General features: G+C 65.4%; 2 protein-coding genes across 2 annotated transcripts; one reads left to right on the top strand and one right to left on the bottom strand.

The window, feature by feature from the left end:
* Positions 1-3,182: 3,182 nt before the first annotated feature.
* TMEM74B (transmembrane protein 74B) lies at positions 3,183-3,823 on the top strand. Its single transcript, XM_087750341.1, has one exon. The coding sequence runs from the start codon at positions 3,183-3,185 to the stop codon at positions 3,681-3,683; it is 501 nt and encodes a 166-aa protein (XP_087606467.1). The 3' UTR covers positions 3,684-3,823.
* A 4,723-nt stretch (positions 3,824-8,546) lies between these two features.
* Positions 8,547-16,672, bottom strand: PSMF1 (proteasome inhibitor subunit 1). Its single transcript, XM_087750360.1, has 7 exons — positions 16,332-16,672; positions 15,204-15,356; positions 14,539-14,621; positions 13,687-13,872; positions 12,100-12,153; positions 9,937-10,095; positions 8,547-9,806 (listed from the first exon to the last, which is right to left on the bottom strand). Exons 1-7 carry the CDS (start codon positions 16,458-16,460, stop codon positions 9,755-9,757), a joined length of 816 nt encoding a protein of 271 aa, XP_087606486.1. The 5' UTR covers positions 16,461-16,672; the 3' UTR covers positions 8,547-9,754.
* Positions 16,673-19,405: the final 2,733 nt, after the last annotated feature.

Below are 19,405 nucleotides of genomic sequence, written 5' to 3' on the forward strand. Positions count from 1 at the left end.
GCTCTGCCTCTGCCCCCCGAGCCCCCAGCCCCGCGGGGGTCCCAGCCTCGGCACCCTGGGGACCCGTGGGTGCATCATCAGCCGCAGCGTTTGGGTGCCGCGAAACGGGGGGCTTGACCACGGCTCTGCTCAGGAGCAGACCGGCGGTGTTTCTGTTTTTCCCGGGGAATTTGGCGATGCTGAGGCAGCAGGCCCCGGCGCTGGCGCGCTCCCCTCCCAGCCCCGCTCCTGCCTGCCCGTCTGCTCGCAGGGATGTGCCCGCCTGCTCCAGATCCATCTTTTCCTGCTGATTCGGGACAATCTGTGTCCCGTGACCTACTTGTCTCCAAGCATCTTCTGCCTTCCTGCGGAGTGGGTTGGTACTAAAGCCTCTCTAAATGTGGTTAACGTGTCAGGATGCACTTACATTTATTTTTAATTCTGCTTCTTTCTCGGCCCACTTCTGGATGCATCCCCGGGGACGCTGTGCTGGGAAGCCTCTGCATTTCGCCACAGGGCAATGAGAGGAGACGGGAGCAGCAAGCGGGTGGGTCGCAGCAGGCGCAACCTCCGCTGCAAACTTAAAAAATAATAAAATCATGTGTGTCCCTGTCCCTGCCACAGCACAAGGTGGCCCTGCCGCAGCTCGGGGACCGGAGGCACCGCGGGTCGGTCCCTTTTCGGGTAATGCCACGCAACCCTGGAGGGTGCCGGTCAGCACCAGCCGCGATCTGAGCGCATCGCAGCGGGGGACGCGGGGAACCTGCAAACCCATTTTGCCGAGCTAAACAAACCGTTAAACTAGACAGCAAACCTCCCAGCAAACCTTGGAGGAAAATTTAAAAAATGGGAGAAAATGGCTAAAAATTATCCAGAGGTTAATTTTTAACAGAAACTTCAGAGTTTAATGAGGGAGATGTCCGAGGTAGGATAATGTCACCCATCGTCAATGCGCTGAGCAGCAGTGGCACGAGCCAAGCTGGCCCTGCCGGGCCCCTGCCAGCACCAGCGGCTGGATGGGTGCGGGCTGAGCCGGCCCGGCTCCCCCAGAAAACACAAATGCACCTTTTATTTCTGCCTGCGTCCCCCCTGACCTCTCTGAACCTCTTTGATCAGGTTTAGCTGTGTTTGACAGAGACTTCAGAGAAAGTCCCTGCCTGCGTCATGAAACGGGTGGCAGGAGACTCCCATCTGCCGCCAGCACGCAGGAAAATGCCCCAGCACCGTGGGTGGAAGGACTCGCCGTGCGGGGGGCGAGGGCGCAGGGCACGGGGGGCTCAGGGCCACCTGGCTCAGGGCCACCCAGCTCAGGGCCACCCAGCTCAGGGCGAGCTCACCCAGCACCGCCATCGGCGCCTCATCACCTAGCGCAACGACGGCTGAGCTCGTGAAGATGCTGGAGGCATGTGAATGTGCTGAAGGGAACGGCAACGTGATGGACAAATCTTCCCGGCAGCTTTCAGCAGCCCACCCGCTATCGCTCGGGATTTACATCCACAAGCCCATCTCCGGGCACCGTTCCAAACGCGGAAATAGCACTCGCCGTATTAACAAACGAGCTGAAAGCGTGCTGCTGCCAGCGGGTCGCTGCTGGGGCTCAGGCCCGCATCCAGTTTCAGGTCGGCGGGAAGCAGAGCGGGCACTAACACAGGCGCCCTGTGAAAAATTGGAATAAACGGCGCGGCGAGAGGCGGGGGTGAAGGGGGGACTCTGTGCCGCGGGGCTGCGGTGGGACCGCGGGGGCCAGCCCGGCTGGGGGGTGGCTCTGGGCAGCGGGCACTGCCACGGGCTCTTCTGTGGCCGGCCGGAGCCTGTCGTGCCTGGCCCGAGCCCAGGTCGAGCCCTGGACGTTTCCCGGGGCTGCGGGGGCAGGCTTGGCCCTTGCAGGGGCTCTGGGGGGGCAGCCGGCCGGGGGGAGCGCTCCCCGCTGCGTTCAGGGCTGCGGGGACAGGGGCTGCAGTCCCAGCGCCCCCAGCCCGGCTCTGCCCCGGCTCCCCAGCGGGGCCGGCCGGTTGTGGGGTGCCCAGCCAGCGCCCCATGGGCACGTCCCCCGGCCACGACCCGCGCTCTCACCCGCCGAGCTGCTCTGTCCTCTCTGTCACCCCCCCGGGGTCATCCCCCCCCCCGAGGGTCCCGGTGCTCTCGGGGGGTGCACGGAGGGGTCCCCGCTGCAGGCGAGGCGTGCCCAGAAGGTGCGGGTGTGCAAGCGGGCGGGTGCGGACGCGTGTGCCCCCGGGGCTGCCCGCCGTACGCGGGGCTGTGTGCAGCGGCTGTGGGCACCGGCGGGGCCGGCACCCGGGGCGCCCCCCGCCCGCCCCGCCCGCCGCCGCGGCGGCCCCGGCCCCGGCCCCGGCAGCCGGGGAGGCGGCGGGGGTAGGCAGCCCGGCGCGGGGGACCGGGGAGGGAGGACAGCTCGGGGCGGGCACCGGCGGGGCGGGCAGACCGAGGTGGGACCGGAGAAGCGGGAGCGGAGCCCGGTGTGGGGGATCGGGGCCCCAGCCCGGTGCGGGGAGCGGGGGAAGCGGGCGGGGAGCGGCTGGGTGCGCTCCGGGGGACCGGGGCGGGGGGGGGGGGGGGGGAAGCGGGTCCGGGGGGGGTCAGCCCGGCTCGGGGAGGAGGAGAGCCGGGGAGGGGGGGACACCCGGTGCGGGGAGGCAGGTGCCGGGTCCAGGGAAGGGGAGCAGCCCGGTGCGGGGACCCGGGAGGCGCCCGGTGCGGGTAAGCGGGATCCCGGGCGGAGGAGCAACCCGGCTGGGGGACCCGGGGGGTGGGTTTGGCAGCCCGGTGCGGGGGGTCGGGTCCGGTTCGAGCGAGCATCCCGGTGCGGGGGGTCGGGTCCGGTTCGGGGGGACAGCCCGGTGCGGGGGGTCGGGTCCGGTTCGGCGGGGAAAGCCCGGTGCGGGGGGTCGGGTCCGGTTCGAGCGAGCATCCCGGTGCGGGGGGTCGGGTCCGGTTCGGGGGGACAGCCCGGTGCGGGGGTCGGGTCCGTTTCGGCGGGGAAAGCCCGGTGCGGGGGGTCGGGTCCGGTTCGGGGGGACAGCCCGGGGCGGGGGGTCGGGTCCGGTTCGGCGGGGAAAGCCCGGGGCGGGGGGTCGGGTCCGGGAGGGGGAGCATCCCGGTGCGGGGACCCGGCTCCGGTTCGGGGGCGCATCCCGGTCGGGGTCCGCCGCTCACCTCTGGCCGCGCAGGCCGGCGGCGGCTCCATGGCGTCCCCGCGGGCGGCGGAGCTGCGGAGCCCGGGCGAGGCGGCGGCGGCGGCGGCGGCGGCGGCGGGGGGGGGGGGCGGGCGCGGCCCGGCGGGGCCCGGCGCGGGCCCGGGGCTGGCGCTGGCGCTGGGCTGCGCGCTGAGCGGCGCGGCGCTGGTGGTGCTGGCGGGGGCCGTGCCGCGGGCGGCGCGCCCCGACCCGGCGGTGCCGGCGAGGCAGATGGAGCGGCTGGAGGAACGGGCGGCTCGGCTGCGGGCCCGCCTCGACCGCTGCACCGTGGCCGGGCTGGCGCTGCTGGCCCTGGGAGGGCTACTGCTCGCCGCCCTGCTGCTGGCCGCCGCCGCTGCCCGCCGCCGCGCCCGGGCCGCCCGCCGCACCGGTGGCACCTACGGCTCCGTGAGGCTGCGGATGCGGAGGGTGTCGGCCGAGGGGACGCGGGCGCTGCTGGAGAGCCAGCTCAGCCCCCCGCCCCAGCCCCCCGAGGGGCCGGGCTCGTAGCCCCGCACGCCCCGGGGACCCCGCGCCGCCCCGGGGACCCCGCGCCGCCGGCAGAAGCGCCCTGACACCGATGCCGTCTGGTGAAGCTTCGCCCATGCCCGTCCGGCGGCCTCCGGCCACCTTCCCTGCCTGCCCGGACCCTTCTGGGATGGGGCTCCCGTCCGGCAGTGCTGGGGCGGTGCGGCTTTGGGATGCCCCGCTGTCCCCCACCACCAGCACCGGGGCAGCGTGGCCACTGGACGCCCCGCTCGCCTCCCCGGCACCCTCCAGGACGGGGTCCTGCCCGCCAGCACCGGGGCAGCGGCACCTTCGTGACGCCCGTGGGATTTCGTGCCGTGGCCGGTTGCAGCCTGGGCTGGACGCGAGGCCGAGCTCCCTGCCACTGCTGCAGCCGGCTCCTTCCCAGCAGCCGGGGCCTGGGGCCGGCTGCTCCTCTTCGGGATGGAGCTTCTCGTTTTCTGCCGTCAGCAACCTTTCTTAGCAATAGTTTCTTGTAAAACTCTGTGGTGCAGAGTTGGGGCTTGCACCGCTCCGGGCAGAAGAGGAGACAGCAAGCGTGACCACTGTCCGTGCGGCGGGGTCCAGCCCCCCGCCACCCCCTTGCACCCCACCAGCCCCACGCCGGAGAGCGGGATGAAGGCCGGGACACGCACCCGCACCGTGCCGAGCAGCCCGCTCCCACCAGCAACCCCGGAACGGCCTCCTCAAAAATCACGGTGCTCTGTCTTGGAGGAGAGGGGACAATTCCCGATGCCTCGAAACGATGCGGTTCTCCTGTTCCCGTGTCAGACAGGCAGCTCTGCCGCCGGGGCGCCCGCGCGCGAGCCTTTGTGCTGATCGCGAGAGCCATTGTCTGCGTCCTGAAGGTAAAATTGCACCTCGGGAATTAAACATGAAGCATCATTAAAGCACAACGTTCTGTGGAAAGAAAAATCGGTATGAGCAGGATGCTGAGAAAGGGAAATAATTCTCCCATAGGAAAATGCAGACCCACAAAAGGTGGTGTTTGTCATGAACTGCCACCAGGTTTTAATCCATCCCATAAATTATGTGCTTCACATGTTTCCAGGTGAAGACAAATCTGTCCAGGCAGCCTGACACAAGAGGAAAGTCCCATTGTCTGGGTCAGGTTTTATTTCAGGGCTTCCAGTGTCCCCCTCGGACGCTGGGCACGGCATCCCCTGCCCGGTGTTTCCACATCCAACGCTTCGCAGCCGATTCCTCCTGCTGCTGTGCGGGGCCGCGCGCCCCTCTGCCCGTCACCGCCTCGCCCGGCCGCGCTCCGTGTTGAGGGTAGGGTCCCGGGAAACAACCTGGAATGGCCTCGCGCCCGCGGCCCCCCGGCACCCTGGCACCTTTCTCTGGGGTTAAACCACGCTTGGGGCAAATGGGCAGCAGGCGTCGCCTCCCCCCACAGCCCCGGGGCGAGCGGCCACCAGCGGAGCCCGCGGGGCCAAACGAAGGGCCCAAGCAGGGCAGGGGGAGCAAATGCCGTCGCAGCTGTCGCGGAGGGGCTGATCCCAGGGCGGGGGGGCACGCCAGGGGAGGAAGGGGAGGAAGGGGAGGAAGGCTCTCGCACGGGGTCTGCCGGGGGATCCATGTGTGTTCACAAGGAGAGGGGAAGGCAGAAGCCCCCCCCGCAGCTCTCGGCGCTGGCCCCGCGAGCCTGGATTAGAAAATAAACCCACTAGAGGGAGAAATCGTCCTCATCCGTTTTTGTCACTTTAAGTAAGATGGAAGGGGTCTTTCCAGGAGGAAAAGCTGAGCCTGCTTGGAGTTACCGCTGCCGAGCACCTGCTTCGTGTGGGAAACGCTCCGTGGGTCAGGGCGTGAGGCTGCTCTGCGGGAAGCGGCCGTCGCTCTGTCAGTGCGTTGCGGGGCTGTCGCTTGAGGACCTGCAGGACCGGGGGGAAAGCCTCTCCACTGGGATAGAGAGATTTAAGGGGAACAAAACACGTCGAGGAAGGAGTGCCATTAAAGAAGCTCATCGAGAGCTCCAGGACTGGGAAGTGATTTCGTACAGAGACCCCCCCGGGCTGAGGCAGAGGGTGGCTGCGGCGGGGGGACACGGAGCTGCCGGTGGCCCCAGAGCCGCTCGGCCCCGCGCCGCAGCCGGCTGCCCCGCAGTTCCTCCCTGCGTCTGCCTGGCCGCCCCTTCGTCGCTCCCGGCGGGCGCTGGGGAGGAGCGGCGCAGCCAGCTTGAGGCGCTGACCCGCGGTGGTTGACGTGCGGGGTGTCTTTAGGAGGCAAGCACAAGTACTCCAGGGTGGTGAGAGGACTCTGGCTGGGAGAGGCGGGCTGATGCTGTGCAGCCAGGGGGGATGAGGGTCATGGGCCCCTCTGTGCAGGGGGGTCCCAGGGCTTTGCCCGCCCACGGGAATTAGGTGTTGGTGGGTGGGTGGGAGGCAGCTTTGGGATACCCCAGAAGTGCCCCCCATCCCCTGGGAACGCTCCCCATTCCCCTGCAGCGAAACCGGCCCGCTGGAGAGAGCGTTTCACCCCTACGTGCCATTTCTGGATCCTCTCCAGTTTCCGTGGGAGAAGCCGGTTTTGCTGGAGGAGGTGGGAGGTGCGGGATGGGCAGTGGGGAGGAGCGGGTGGCACCGTGCCCAGCCGGAGGGGAAGGGCCCTGCTGAAGGGACACCGAGGGCACAACGGGTGACAGACACCAGCCCCGGCCCCGCTGCCTTCCTGTAGAGCTGGAGACAACGGCGGCTGCCTCGTGCTTCGCACCACTGCAGCCCGGGCACGTTGCCCCAACACCACGGGGACGGGCAGCACGGCCGCAGCCAGAGGCGCCGGGCAGGGCAATGCCACTGCACCGGGACACGAGTGTGGCGCAAGGGCAGGGAGGTGGCGGGCAGCGCGGCCTCATCCCCCTGCTCAGCATGGAGGTCGCCAGTCCCCCGGCCCCGGGCTTTGGGGGTGTCTCCGCTTGTGCCGGGGGTGAGCAAAGAGGGAACGGCCCAGCATGCCTTCCCCAGTCCCAAATAACAGGGGCTGCTTTGTTTTCCCGTCTGTGCAATAGGCACCAGTTCCTCCCTCGCACCCCGCACGGGACACACGGGATCCCAGGGATGGAGCATCATCTGCGGGGTAATCGGCAGCGCCGGGGGCTCTGCCTCTGGCGCGCGCGGGGCAGGTGCCGCTGGGCTGGGCGGGCTGGCAGATGGCCTGAAGGACTCTCCGGGGATCTCGAGCCATTACCAATAATCCAGCGTCTTTCTTCAAACGTGACGTGGAAGCGCCTCGCCGGTGCTGCGGGAGGAGGGAGGGCTGTGCCCGTGCCAAGACCGCACACGCCAGCCCCAGCCTCCCCATAAAATGAACTCGAGGTGCGTGGCTGGATGCGCTCCCGTGCATGTTAATGCTTTCCATCACTTATGTTAGCAGCAGCCGTGCCGGGGACAGGGACACGCGGCCGGGGGCCTGGACCGTCCCTCCTGCTGGCGGGGGACCCAGCCCTTGCAGCCGCCGTGCTCGGTGCGGTACGAGGCTGCAGCAGGGACGGCTGCCCCCCGCCCGTGCTCAGGGAAGGGGGTCGGTGCCTGCCTGGCCGCCAGCCCTGCGGATGAAGCAAGGAATGCACTCGGGATTGCTGGTCCCCAGGAGCCACCGCTGCCGCGCTCTGGGCAGCTCCGCAGCCACCAGGACGGTCTCCTGTCCCCGGAGAGGAGGATCCTCGCCTCCTTTTACCCATCCGCTCCGGAGAGCGGACGGGGCAGCCGTGGGAGCCCCCAGGCTCAGGCGCAGGCCTGCAGCGGGCACGGCTCAATGCCGGGCGCTTGCCCCTGTTGACACCCCTCTCCTCTCCCACCTGCTCCCCCAGCTGCACAGCACCGCAAACCCGCTGGGGCTGAGCGCTGCAGACAAAAGATTGTTTATCAGGGCCTGCCACAGCCTCTCCCGGCGCTGGCTCGCTTTAATTAGCCCCATCAAAGCCGGCTGCGTCTCTCCCTCCTGAAAGGTTGCAGAACATGATTAATTCAGGCGCAGCACGCAGCCCCCTCCCGCGGAGAGGGGCCCCTCTGATAAGGCCAAAGCCCTTTCCTCTCCCTGTGCACCCCATGTCGCAGCCCCATACGGCGAGGTCGGGGGCTCCTTTCTCCTGGGGCGAAGCTGTGGACGGGCTCAGGCTGCCCCAGGAGCCGGAGGGGACAAGCAGGAGCAGGGGTCTCACCGAGCCCGGGGCCTTGCTCTCCAGCCCACCCCTGCTGCGAGCCCAGCCGCCGACTGCTTTGCTCACGGGCATCGCCCATCCGTGGATCTGCAGCGGGACCGTCCACCAAAAGCCCCGGGGACGTGCCGTGGGGATGGCACATCTCCACCGGGGCCGGGCTCGAAACCAGCGCTTGCAAACACGGGGCTCCGCGCAGGAGCCCTGGGGAGACGCGGGGGCTGCTCCAGCTGCCCCCAGCGCTGAGCTTCTACGGCCGGGCCTCCCCGCTCACACCGGCGCGCAGCCCAGGTGGCGCACACCGTAACTCAGCTTCAGTAGCTGCGGTTGTAGGCAAAGGGGTTTTAAAAGGAAAAAGCCTTTGGGGGAAAGAGATAGACAGGAGGATCGCTTCCCCCTTTTTATTTATGCCAGCACGGCTGCATGCAGCGTACCGACGGCATTCAATACCCCGGAGAGCCAATTACCGCACGGCGCAGCCAGAGCCAAGCCTGGGCTGTTCTCCACTTAATTTTCTTAGTACAGTCACATCGTCTCGGAAAAGCGTTGCTGCTTGGGGGAAGGTACAAAGCGGGTTCCCAGCGTGGATCCTGCGGGGAGGGCAGAGCTCCGGGGTTTTCCTTCCCATGGCGGGGAGAAGGGGGCTGCGGCGGGGGGGCCACCGCCAGCAAGCACCAACACAACACTGCTGTCAGGCTTTTATTTCCATCTCGTGAACATCCTTCCAAGAAATCAAACCATGAGAAGCAAAACATGGTATGAACCCCTGACAGGACAGACGAGCTGCAGCCCCAGAATGAACTGACCTGGGGGGAGCTGCGGGGAAGGGAGGGGGTTTCCAGAAAGAGCTCCGGAGCCTGAGCCACGCAGATCTCGCCCATCCTCCCCGAGCTGCTTGGCAGAGCTCAGCCAGGCAGAGCCGCACGCAACGGGGCTGACAGTAGGGAAACATGTTCTATAAACCTCCTCTGCAAAGCAAATCTCACAGCCGAGCGAGCCCCCCGCGCGCACCCCCAGAAGGGCCCCAGCTCGGTGCCGGGCTCAGCTCCGCCGTGCCCGCAGAGCCAGCGCCGGGCCGGGCAGGGCGTGTGGGCACCGAGCACCCTCCCTCCTGCCCCAGCACCACACGGTGCCCGGCGAGCCGCCCTCGCCGCGGGGCTTCGTGTGCACCCGGGAATGAAAAACACCAGGGCTGCAGGGGAGAGAGGGCAAGGTGGGGCAGGAATCCAATCTCTCTCTCTCCTCGCGCGCAGTAAAGGCCTTGCTGGTGGTGCCCTTTAAAGCCAGCGGGCACGGCCACGTGGAAGCTGGTCTCAGCCGCTGCTGGGGGTCTGCCCGCGGAGACCCCCTGGGTCGGGCTTTCCAGCTCTTCGCGCTGATCAGCCCCTCGCACGGATAAAGAGCAAGAGAGAAACCATCTCTGCACGGGGAGCCCACGCCGGCTGTCACCTTCAGTGAGGCCACTGCAGCTCCCCAGCACCGGAGCGGCAAGAAGCCAGCTCCCTCCTCAGCACCGACTGCTTGCAGAACCCCGGCAGCAAAAGCGGTGCCACCCCGGAGAAGCAGAGGAGGAAACCCCACAGCACCCACGCCGTGCCGGGAGCACTGTGCCGTGCCCCACGCTGCCACCTTGCGCGGGGCAGGACCACTTCAGCTGGGTGCAAACGGCCGGGCACCCTCAGAGGAGCACGGAAGGAAAAGAACCTCCTGCCTCCTCTTCTGTTCTGCACACAGGGAAACCTTTATAGCTGGTCTGGCACACAGGAACGTGGCCCCGAACGGGGAGAAGAAAATTGGTGCTGAAAAGATCGAAGTCCACCAAACGGGGAGCAAAGAGGGGAAAGTGTTCCTGCTTCCCAGGGGACCGCTGTGGCCGCAGCCATGCGGCGACTCCTCACATGAACATGTCGTCATAGCCTGGAGGGGGAAGGTGGTCGGGATCTGGCCTGGAAAGAAATGCAGAGCAGAGTCAAACCAGGAGCGAGAGCTCAGTCCTGCAGCAGGAGGGATGAGCCAGGAGATCCAGGAGCAGCCCAGAGAGCAGGCTGGGGACACCGGGCACAGCCAAACACCTACCCAGACCTGCCAGCTCCCAGCGGGCCAAAGGGGTCGAATCTGGCGCCTGGCGGAACTGCTCCTGGGGGAAGCCGGCCTGGAATGCCTGACGATGGGTCAATGCCAGGCTGCGGGCGGCCAGACCGGAGAGGATCCACGATCATTCCCCCACTCCGACCTCTGGGGAGAGGAAAGGCAGAGAGAGATGAGATTGGCACCGGTGAGAGAGGAGCAAAGCACATCCCTGCGCTGCAGGAACGCCGAGCACGCGAACGTGGGGTTAACAACACACAGCACATGGGAAGGAAAGCACCGCTAACCCACCGCATCACGGGCCAGGGCAAGCCAGTGAGGCGAGCCCATGGCAGCAAGACAGCACTTGATGTGCATATGTGCGCGTGTGCAGGAGTGCTGGGGCACAGCAGACCCTCGTCCCATGGTGGCTGCTGCCTGCCACAGGAGGGAACGTGACTGCGTCACACCCTGCTCCTACCTGGGGTTATCACAGCCCTGCAACGCTGCCCGCACTACGCCGCAAGGTCAGGGGCAGGACGCGACTCACAGCTCATCGTCGTGCCGAGCTGGGAGTCTTACAGCTGCAGAGCGCGTGCCCAAGCCAGGGCACCAGCAAACACCCAGGTCCGGGGCACCACCGTGCCCCCAAACCCCCGGGGCCAGCTGCAGACATGCACAGGGAAGCAACAGCCCTCGCCTGCCTGCCTTCCTCAGAGCCGACGCCACAACAGACACCGGAGCAGCGGAGAGGCAGCTTCCCTCTTCCCTCGGTTCCTGCAAGGAGCCATTCAGGGCACCAGCGATGGCTGCTGCCCATCCCCTGGGGGAGTGTCAGACCCACTGGCCCTCGCTGCCAGCTCTTAGTCCCATCCCTGCCCTCAGCTCTCCCGGGCGAGCAGTGTGTCCTGCCCTGCGCGGTGTTGCAAGAGCTCCCGGACCAGGCCGGGGCCCCTGCCAGCCCTTCCAAAGAGCTGCCTGGAAGTCATTTGCTGACCACGGTGGCTCCTCGGGAGCTGCCCCACGCTGCGAGTGCCATTCCTCATGGTCGGCTTTGTGCAAACTCGGCTAGAGCCTCTGGACACCGCTGCCATCGTACGAGTCATTAACAACTGCGCTAATGAGTTCCATTACGCCAGGCCGGCTGCCCGAAGTGCCCCGGGACAGCCAGGCCCCACGAGCATATGCCTGGGAGTCCGGGTCTCCAGCCCCAGCGCTGGCAGGTGTCAGGGCACAAATCTGCTTCTATTTACAATCTTTTTTGTCATTTATAGAGAAACCTCTGATGAAAGGCTGGAGGCAGCAAGAGAAACAGGGTCTCCCCCACAACTGAACCCCCTCTCCTCGTGCTATCGGGTTTCCTTCCAGCCACCCAGCCTCCAGGCCTCTCCTTCCAGCCGGGCAGGACGTTTTTAGTTGGCCGTTTTCTAGCCAAACCCAAGGAGAACCAAGTCTTGCAAGAGGGGAAAAAATGCAATCCCCACAGGAGAGTGGTTCCAAAGAGGACTCCCCTGGGCCGCAGGATGCTCTGCAACAACTTGAAGAGCTGGTTTTTGTCTGACTATGTGCTTTTAACTGGAATGGAAGATTACAGGTTCTCCTTGCCCGACCAAACCAAAGGCAGAGAGACGTATCTGTGAAGATCAGTCCCCCCGACAGCCCTCCTTCTATCCGGGCTTTCTCTCGAGTGCCTCAGACAGCTGGGAGGCTCACAACCAGGACTTGAGAATCTGTGGACTCGGCTTTAAGCCTCCCCTTCTCCAGACTGCTGGGCTGTAGACGCAGCAGCTGGTAACATTTTAAATTAGAGGCTTACATTCACTTAACAACGTATTCAGCTTTGATTTACTGAAGGAATTACTGCATGTTAAATGAATACAAGCTGATTATTAAACAGACACAGATTGCAACCTATCATCTATGCAAGAGACGGGATCTTATTACGATATTAGAACCATATTGAGGTTTAGTAACTGTCACTTGGTCCCCTGCAATTTGCACTCAGCAACTGTCTCATCGCCATCCACACTTAGAGACACTTTGCTGGACGCCTGAGCCAGGCGGGCCCCAGCTGTTCCAGAGACGGTCCCCAGCCACCCCCACACATCCCAAGGGCGGAGCAGGGGACGCTCCCCAGGCACGCAAAGCCCCACCTCTCCCAGCCACACTCACCCAAAAGGGTCCAGGTCTTCCCCACCAACAGCGAAGGGGCTCAAGGGGGAAGGCCTGAAACACAGAACACAGCAAAACGTTCAGTGAAGGGGAGACTGGCTGCGCAGAGCGAGCAAGCGGGAGGGCAGCGCAGCCAGCGTGGTTGCCGGTGCTGTGCTCATGGGTGCTCTCCCACAGCAAGCACTGCAGCACCCAAAGGGCCCTGGGACCTGCAGGACCCTGCGTGAGTGGGCTGGCGTTGGGAGCCACCCCGTGCCCAGGACGCGGCATCCCCTGCTCCAGGGTGCAGCCGGGTGGGGACACCGGTGCGCACAGCAGGCTTGCGGGAAGCTTGCTGAGATGAAGGGGGCCCTGCTGTTCCCACTGCTCCGGGCCGGAGCTGTCTGTGGACACTGGGAGTTTCCACGCCGGGGGCTCCCCAAGAGATGCTGGGCTAGGCCAGGCTCTCCAGTGTGTCCCAGTCAGAGACACAATGACAGTCCCGCTTCCAGGAGTGCGAGGACAGCAGGGTGGTGAGCCTGCAGCCAGCTGTCACATCTCCTTGCCAATAATATGTGCCAATAACATGGTTTCAGAGCCGTGCCCAGCTCCAGCCTGTCTGCCCGCACCTCCCCGAGGAACATCTCGCACCCTGAGCAGTCCTGAGCACCAGCGGACAGCACTGGGGTTAAAGAAGCAAGAGGTGACACACAAGGCAGAAGCCACGGCCGGTCCCCAAGAGACGGCAGAGCCACTGCAGTGTCTCTGGCTTCCAGCCAAAGGCGATTACAGCTTGTGGGGGGAGAGAGTGGGGAGCCCGCCTGCCACGCACGAGGGATGGCTGGGCATGAAGGAGCCAGGGAGGGATGCTGAAGCGGGTGCCGTGTGTCTCCTCTCCCCAGCTTTGCCAGCAAAGGGTTTCAAAGCGGGGTCAGGAGAGCAAGGAGAAGAGGGCTCTGTTCCCCTCCACCAAGCCCGCCCCTCCTGGGCCTGGCCCCAAGCCCCGGCTGGGTGCACTCTCCTGGGAGGGCAGCTCTACCGGCCACAGCAGGCAAGAGGCTTAGAGGCAGCCCCAGCTCTGTGCCGAGCGAAGGCAGAGCTCTGCACCCGCCACACGCCCTCTCCCCCTGCCATGAGCACAGACCCCACGGCTCTGCTGCAGCCCACGGCTCGATCTGACACCCAGCGCCCTGGTGTCCCTCCTGGAGGCTGCCTGTCCTTCCCACTGCTGTCCCTGCTCTGCCAGCCTGATGGTCCCTCAGCCAGCACAGAGCAGGGTCTCCCTCCTTCCACCCCTCACCTTCCCCCCAGCCCTGCACGCTGCCCTCTCCCTCCTGGGTCTGTAGGTCTCCAGCTGCACCCCCAGGCAACGCCAAAGGAGGGTCAAACCAACACACAGCTTCAGAACAGGCCATCCCTCAGCGGGCAGCTTAAATCCAACCCAAGCACGTGGCCAATGAGGCTGAGACTGGCTGGGGAGGGTTGGGATCCCCTTTCTCCCCACCCCACGTGTGCGAGATGGGGACCAGAGGTGAAGTTCGGAGAGCTCTGTCAGGACCACGTCCCATCTAACGGAGGACTGTCAGCAGCCACCCGCTCTTTACTCACCAGGACGGTGCCCTCGTGCCTGCCGGCTGCCGGGGAGGGACCCTGAGGGGGTCATAATCCTGGGGCAAGTCAGGATCCTTCTTCTCAGCCTCGGGCTCCTTTTTGGCCTTTTCTGCAGGGGCCCCAAGGGGAGCGATGATGCCCGAAGCAATCCTTGTCCTCAGCTCCTCGGTGTTCTTGTACACCCTGCAGGGAGGAGAGGCGAGGTGGTGGGCTGGGGAGGCCACAGCACCCTGGTGCTGGACAGGCTGCGAGGGGTGGTGAGGGGACAGGCATGCCCAAAGCATCCCTGGCACAAAATGTGTCCCCAGCTGGCAGCACGGAGGGGACAGGACGGGGTAACAGCACACAGTGGCACCAAAGCCCTGACCCTATTTGAGAGGGCAGAGGTCCCACCCAGCCCAGGGGACTCCCCTGTGCTGTGGCCATGACCTGACCAGTTCTGCACTGGAGGAAACCACAGCACATAGCACCGGCCTTTAGCAAGGCCACAGGGTGCCTGGGCCACGGCTGAAGGTGTAGCACCACTGGGCAGTGCCCACCCAGCACAGACAGGCAAGCAGTGCTCCAGAAATAGAAGTGCTAGGCTGGCCCAGCCCGTTCCCAGGTGGGATGGCTCCCCCCTGGGCTCCAACCCAGGGTCCCACCATCCCCTAAACCCCTCCTGCGGGCCAGCAGTGCAGAGGGAGGCAGAGGAGGGAGCTCTGGCTGTGTTTCAGGGCTGGCTGGACTGCCCCCAGGGTTTGTACTGGGGAGAAGAGTCCTCCAGGCTCCTCCTAACCTGGTCTCTGCCCCCTCCCCATGCCGGTGGGACATTTCCTCCTGCAGAAAATGCAGGGGAACCGAGATTACTTGTGGAAATCGTCCAGGTGCTCTGGGTTGATGTAGTCGGCCACTGCCAAGGTCACATCTGCCACCTTCTGAGAACTGCGATCCTGGCAAAAGACAGGTGAAACATGGAGTCAGCAGCCCGGCAGAGCTGGGAACGAGGGAAGGAGCAGGTACAACCACAGCTGGGGGCTTGGGACACAAGGAATGGGCTTGCCTGCTTTCTGCCACGTCCCTGTGCTGTGCCTGAATCCCCAGGAGCAAACAAACTCCACTGTGCAGCGAGGCTCTGCCTGCTCGCTCTCCCAATCAGGGCTGCAAAGGGTGAAAGCAAAACCACCCCGGGCAGGTGCTTGTAGGGGACAGGAGAAAAGATCCACAGAAAAATCCTGAGCTGGGAAGGGGACACAAAAGGGGCAACGCCTGGGCCAGAGCGTGCAAGGCAAACCGCATCGCTGCCCCGATGCAGCTGGTGTTTGACCAGCTTCACACTGGGCCACATCTGCTGCTGCACAGGCAGGTCTGCAGCCCCTAACATCCCCTGGGTCTGCCCCATCCTGAGGGACAAACATTGCTACAAGGTAGAAAAATAACAGCAAAAATTTAAGAAATGTGCCCTGCTGTTCCTTGCACATTTTGGGTGGCACCTGAAGGACCCCAAACTCGCAGGGACCAGCCTGGGTGCTCACCATAACATTGAGGATCATACTGTCTTCCACCATGATGGCCTTCAGCAGCAGCTCATGGGCATCATCTGTGGACTTGTAGCGCAGTGTATACACCTCCTTGTTGGCTTCCCAGCCGGCGGGAAGCAGCTCCGACTTCCTTTCATCAGGACCCGGCTGCAACAGGACAGACATGGGGCTGAGACCCTGCCCACGAGCCCAGCACGCTGGGGGGACCTGTCTTGGCTGCACAGAGAGATCCAGGAGAGGATATAGGTCTCTGGGAGTGGATCTAGGTCTCCAGGAGGGGAACTCTCAATGCCTTCCAGGTTTTGACTACAGGAGCAGAGTTTTATTTCCTACGGGCTGGCCCTGCCTGCTTGCCGGCCTCCCACAGGATCCCCGTGCTGGAACAAAAGGGACACAACCACCCTTTGCTGAGCACGAGGAGGCCACAAAGACCTAGACTGGGGGATGATGGTCTTCCCTGCCTGGCACCTCTCAGCTCCCCAGCAGGGGACAGAGCTGTCTGGGGTGGGGGGGAAGGCTGTCGTCCTGTTTGTCCCAGCCCCGCAGTGGTGCTGCCAGGTGGCACTGTCCCACACTGTCCCCTCCTCTGGCACTGGAGGGTGGGGGGGTTCTGCCAAGACGGTGCCCTGCACCCCCACCATTGCCCCCCAGCACCGCACCAGGCTCCTGACCCACCAGACCCCCCGCCCTTAGCACTGGGTCCAGCACCACATTGTCCTCCTCCCTGCTATCGCACCAGGGCCCCCAGCACTGGGACCCCCCCGGCACTACACTTCCCTCCCCAACGCTGCACTAGACACCCACCTTTTGGTGGGGGATTCCCGCCCCCCCAAGCACCAAGATCCCCCCAGCACCACAGTGGTCCCCTTCCTGGTTATGGCACTGACTCCTCCAGCACTGGGACCCCCCAGCACCGGGACCCCCCCTCCAGCCCCCTCCAGCAGCACTGAGGCCCCTCAGACCCCCGACACCCCCGGCGCCGCACGGCTCCCCCCCCACCCCGCCCCGGCAGCGGGCGCCCGGCTCGGCCGAGCGGCGCCGGCGAGCGGCGCTAGGAAAGGCCGGGGCTTGGCCGCGGCCTACACCGCAGAGGAGCCCGGCGGGGCCCGGCCCGGCCCGTACCTGGTCGCCAGCGCCGAGGCAGCGGTAGCCATGCCGGACCAGCTCCCAGTGGACGCCGCAGATCAGCGCGTCCTGCGGGCGGGAGACGGCGGCCCGCGCCCAGGCGTACAGCGGCTCCAGCCCCGCCATGGCCGCCCCGCACCGAGCAGGCGCGGCCGGGCCGGGCCCACGGGGGAACCGCCCGGGCACGGACGCAAACCCCGGACCGGGGCCGCTGCGGGGAGCGGAGCGCCGCACCGGGCAGGCCGGGGCCGGGCCGCCCCTCACTAGAGGGCCCCCGTCTCCTGCGCAAGGCCGGGGCCCGCCTCCCCCGAGGGCCGGGCCGGGCCGGGCCGGGCGCTCCGGCCGCCGCGGAGGGCTGGGGGCGGGCAGCGGGTTTCTCCCCGGAGGAATTTAATATATCTTCCCACAGTGGGCGGGACGGGCCTCGCCGAGGGGTCTCTGCCCGCCGAGACCCCCCGTGCGGGGCCGGACACCCCGCAGCGTCCAGCAGCCTGCGGGCTGGGGTCTGCCGGACCCCTGTCCCTGTCCCTGCCCCTGCCCCTGGCTCTCCCTCTGCACTTAGAAAAGCGTTAGAGCCTGCGGCAGGGTCTGCGTGCGCTGCTGTAGCGAGCCTTTCCCCCGGGACCAAAGGGACCGAAGCACCAAACGCCCATCGATGGGTTTATTTCACTCCTTCCACAGCTCCTTTCTCTGGGCCGCGGTATCTGTAACACCTCCTTTCTGTTAAAGTTGCCACTGAAAGGTATTTAGGGGCTTTTTTCCCTGCCCCTGGGCCACAGCCGGCATCCTCGGTGTGGCTGGCAGGAGGCTGGGGCTCAGGATGAAGCAGCCCCATGCCGGGGAACGCCATCATCTGCTGCTTGCCCAATCCGAGCTCCAGCTCCTTGGGGATGCTCATCTTGACTTCATTATGCGTCAATTAATTAACTCGCACTGTTCGCTCTTTCCATTTCCCCCTCAAGAAGTCACTGAGGCTGAACAATCGACCGCAGACCGGCAGGCCTGCCTGCCCAGCAGCCCCCGCTGCTCGGCGCTGCCCGTTCGCACGAATCATCGCCGCGCTGGCTGGGGAGCCGCCGCGCCTCCCGCTATTCCCCCCGCCATTCCCCCCGCCAGGCCCGGCTCCACGGAAAATGGCCACAGCTTGAAAGCCAAGTGAGCTGTCCCGTCTGTGCCGGACTCGGCAGGAAGGCTACTGCTGATTTTCCATGGGGCCGGGATTTCAGCGCGGGAGCTTTGCACGGGAGGCATCAGATGGGGATGCGATGAGAACAGCAGGAAATGCCTCAGCCGGAGCTTTTCCAGCGCTGAGCTTGTGATTCACAGCAGCAGGCAGCATTTCCGCCCCACGGCTCGCTCCTGGCGCGCAGCAGCCGTGGTTGCAGGCTTTGACGGCATCCGCATTTCACTTTCCCGGCACAGCCAGTCCCTGGGTGGGCGATGGGGGTACCGGTATCTTCATTCGAATGCCCCCTCCTGAGGCAGAAAACATGGGTCTTCCTCCAGAAAGCTGATCCTAAATCCTGTGTCCCAGCGCCGCTAACGGGCTTCCCCCGCCTGCCTGCGGACCCGATGCAGGTGCTGGTGCGTGTGGGTGTTTGGGACTGGCGACCGCGGGAGCCGGCGGTGCCTCGGTGGGCTGAGCGGCGGCGGGAATGGCACGCAAGCTATGCTGAGTGCTTCCCAAGCTTTTGTTTTTCTATCCAACTTGCTGCCATCCCTGTTCACCTAGCATCCGCTGCCCACCCTCTCACCCATCACCGCGCACTCCTGTCCAGCCGTCGCCTTGTCCTGTGGCCTCACCTCCATGTCCATCCTTAATTTATTTTCCCTTCCCCACGTCATGCTGGCTGCTCCAGACCACACGTGAGGGGTGACTTTTGGTGCCGAGACCCCCCTGGCCCGAGCAGCCCCTCTGTGGGCACGGCATGGGGTAAAGCGGGATGCCTCCGAGTGTCCCCTCACCATGGGACCCTTCTCGGCGCCGGGACCCCGCCGTACCTGAGCCCGCGGCCCTGGGGCTTGCTGCCGCTACATCAAAGCTGCCTTTGCAGCGCCTGCGGTGCCTCGCCGTGCCGGCCCGCACCACCCGGCTCCCTGTTGGCTCCTTCCTCTGCTCCAGCGTCTCACACGCTCTGTGGCTCGTTGATGATGAAAACCACTGGCCACATGAAAGCATCTCCCCTAATGCGAGTTAGGGGCCTGCAAGCTACGTGGGAGGTAGCAGACAGCACAGCCCTGGCTGGGGCGCAGCGGCCAAGTCATTAACGAGGTGACGAGGATTGCAGAGCCGGCTCATTAGTGCTGCAAGGCAAGTGCGTCACGTTGGCTGCCGGACACGCCGGTGCCATCGTTGGAGCAGCCGCGTTCTCTTTGTGGGCTGCCGGAGTAAAGCCAGGAGCAGGAGCGATGCTACGAGAGCCGAGCGAAGGCCCTGGCGCAGCCAGCAGCCCAGATGCCTTGCACGTTCGTGAGGATTCATGCCCAGTTCTTGCAGCAACCCTCCTGTCCGTGGAAATGCAGGGGAAGCTGCACGTGGCCATTTTCCTCCCTCTTTTACCCGGGAACAGGATCCGCGGGGCTGCACATCTCGTGGAGAGCTGGAGCGGGGCCAGAGGTGATGTCCCAGGGGAGGCGGTGGCTGGAGCCGGCCCGGCAGGGCGGTGGTGCTCGGAGCAGGTAGAGGGATGCATCAGCTGGGGTCACCTCCGTCACACAAACCACAACCTCCCCTGACCTTCATACTTTCCCGCTGCCTCACCGCTCCCGGTGGATGCGCTCACTGCGGTGTCGTAACGAGCAGAAGAGGAAACAGATTTCCCAATCGCCTGCCCCGCTGGCAGCCCGCGAGCCCTCCATGCTGGGAATGGCAGCCGGCACGGCTGGGGCAACTGGCTCACCCCCGTGCCACGCCATGCCGCGTGCACCAGGTATGAACCAGGGCCCGGCAGGAGAAGGCAGAGAGGGGCCGTGGACAATCCCTGGCTGATGTTCAGGTGTTGCAGGCTGCTGCTGTTTGAGAGCATCGTCCCTCCCTCGGGGTCAGCTCGCTGTTGCTCCTTTCCTGTGGA

Source organism: Nipponia nippon, unplaced genomic scaffold, assembly GCF_047370975.1.
Source record: "Nipponia nippon isolate SJK-2023a ecotype South Korea unplaced genomic scaffold, ASM4737097v1 scaffold_13, whole genome shotgun sequence".
Classification (NCBI taxonomy): Eukaryota; Metazoa; Chordata; class Aves; order Pelecaniformes; family Threskiornithidae; genus Nipponia; species Nipponia nippon.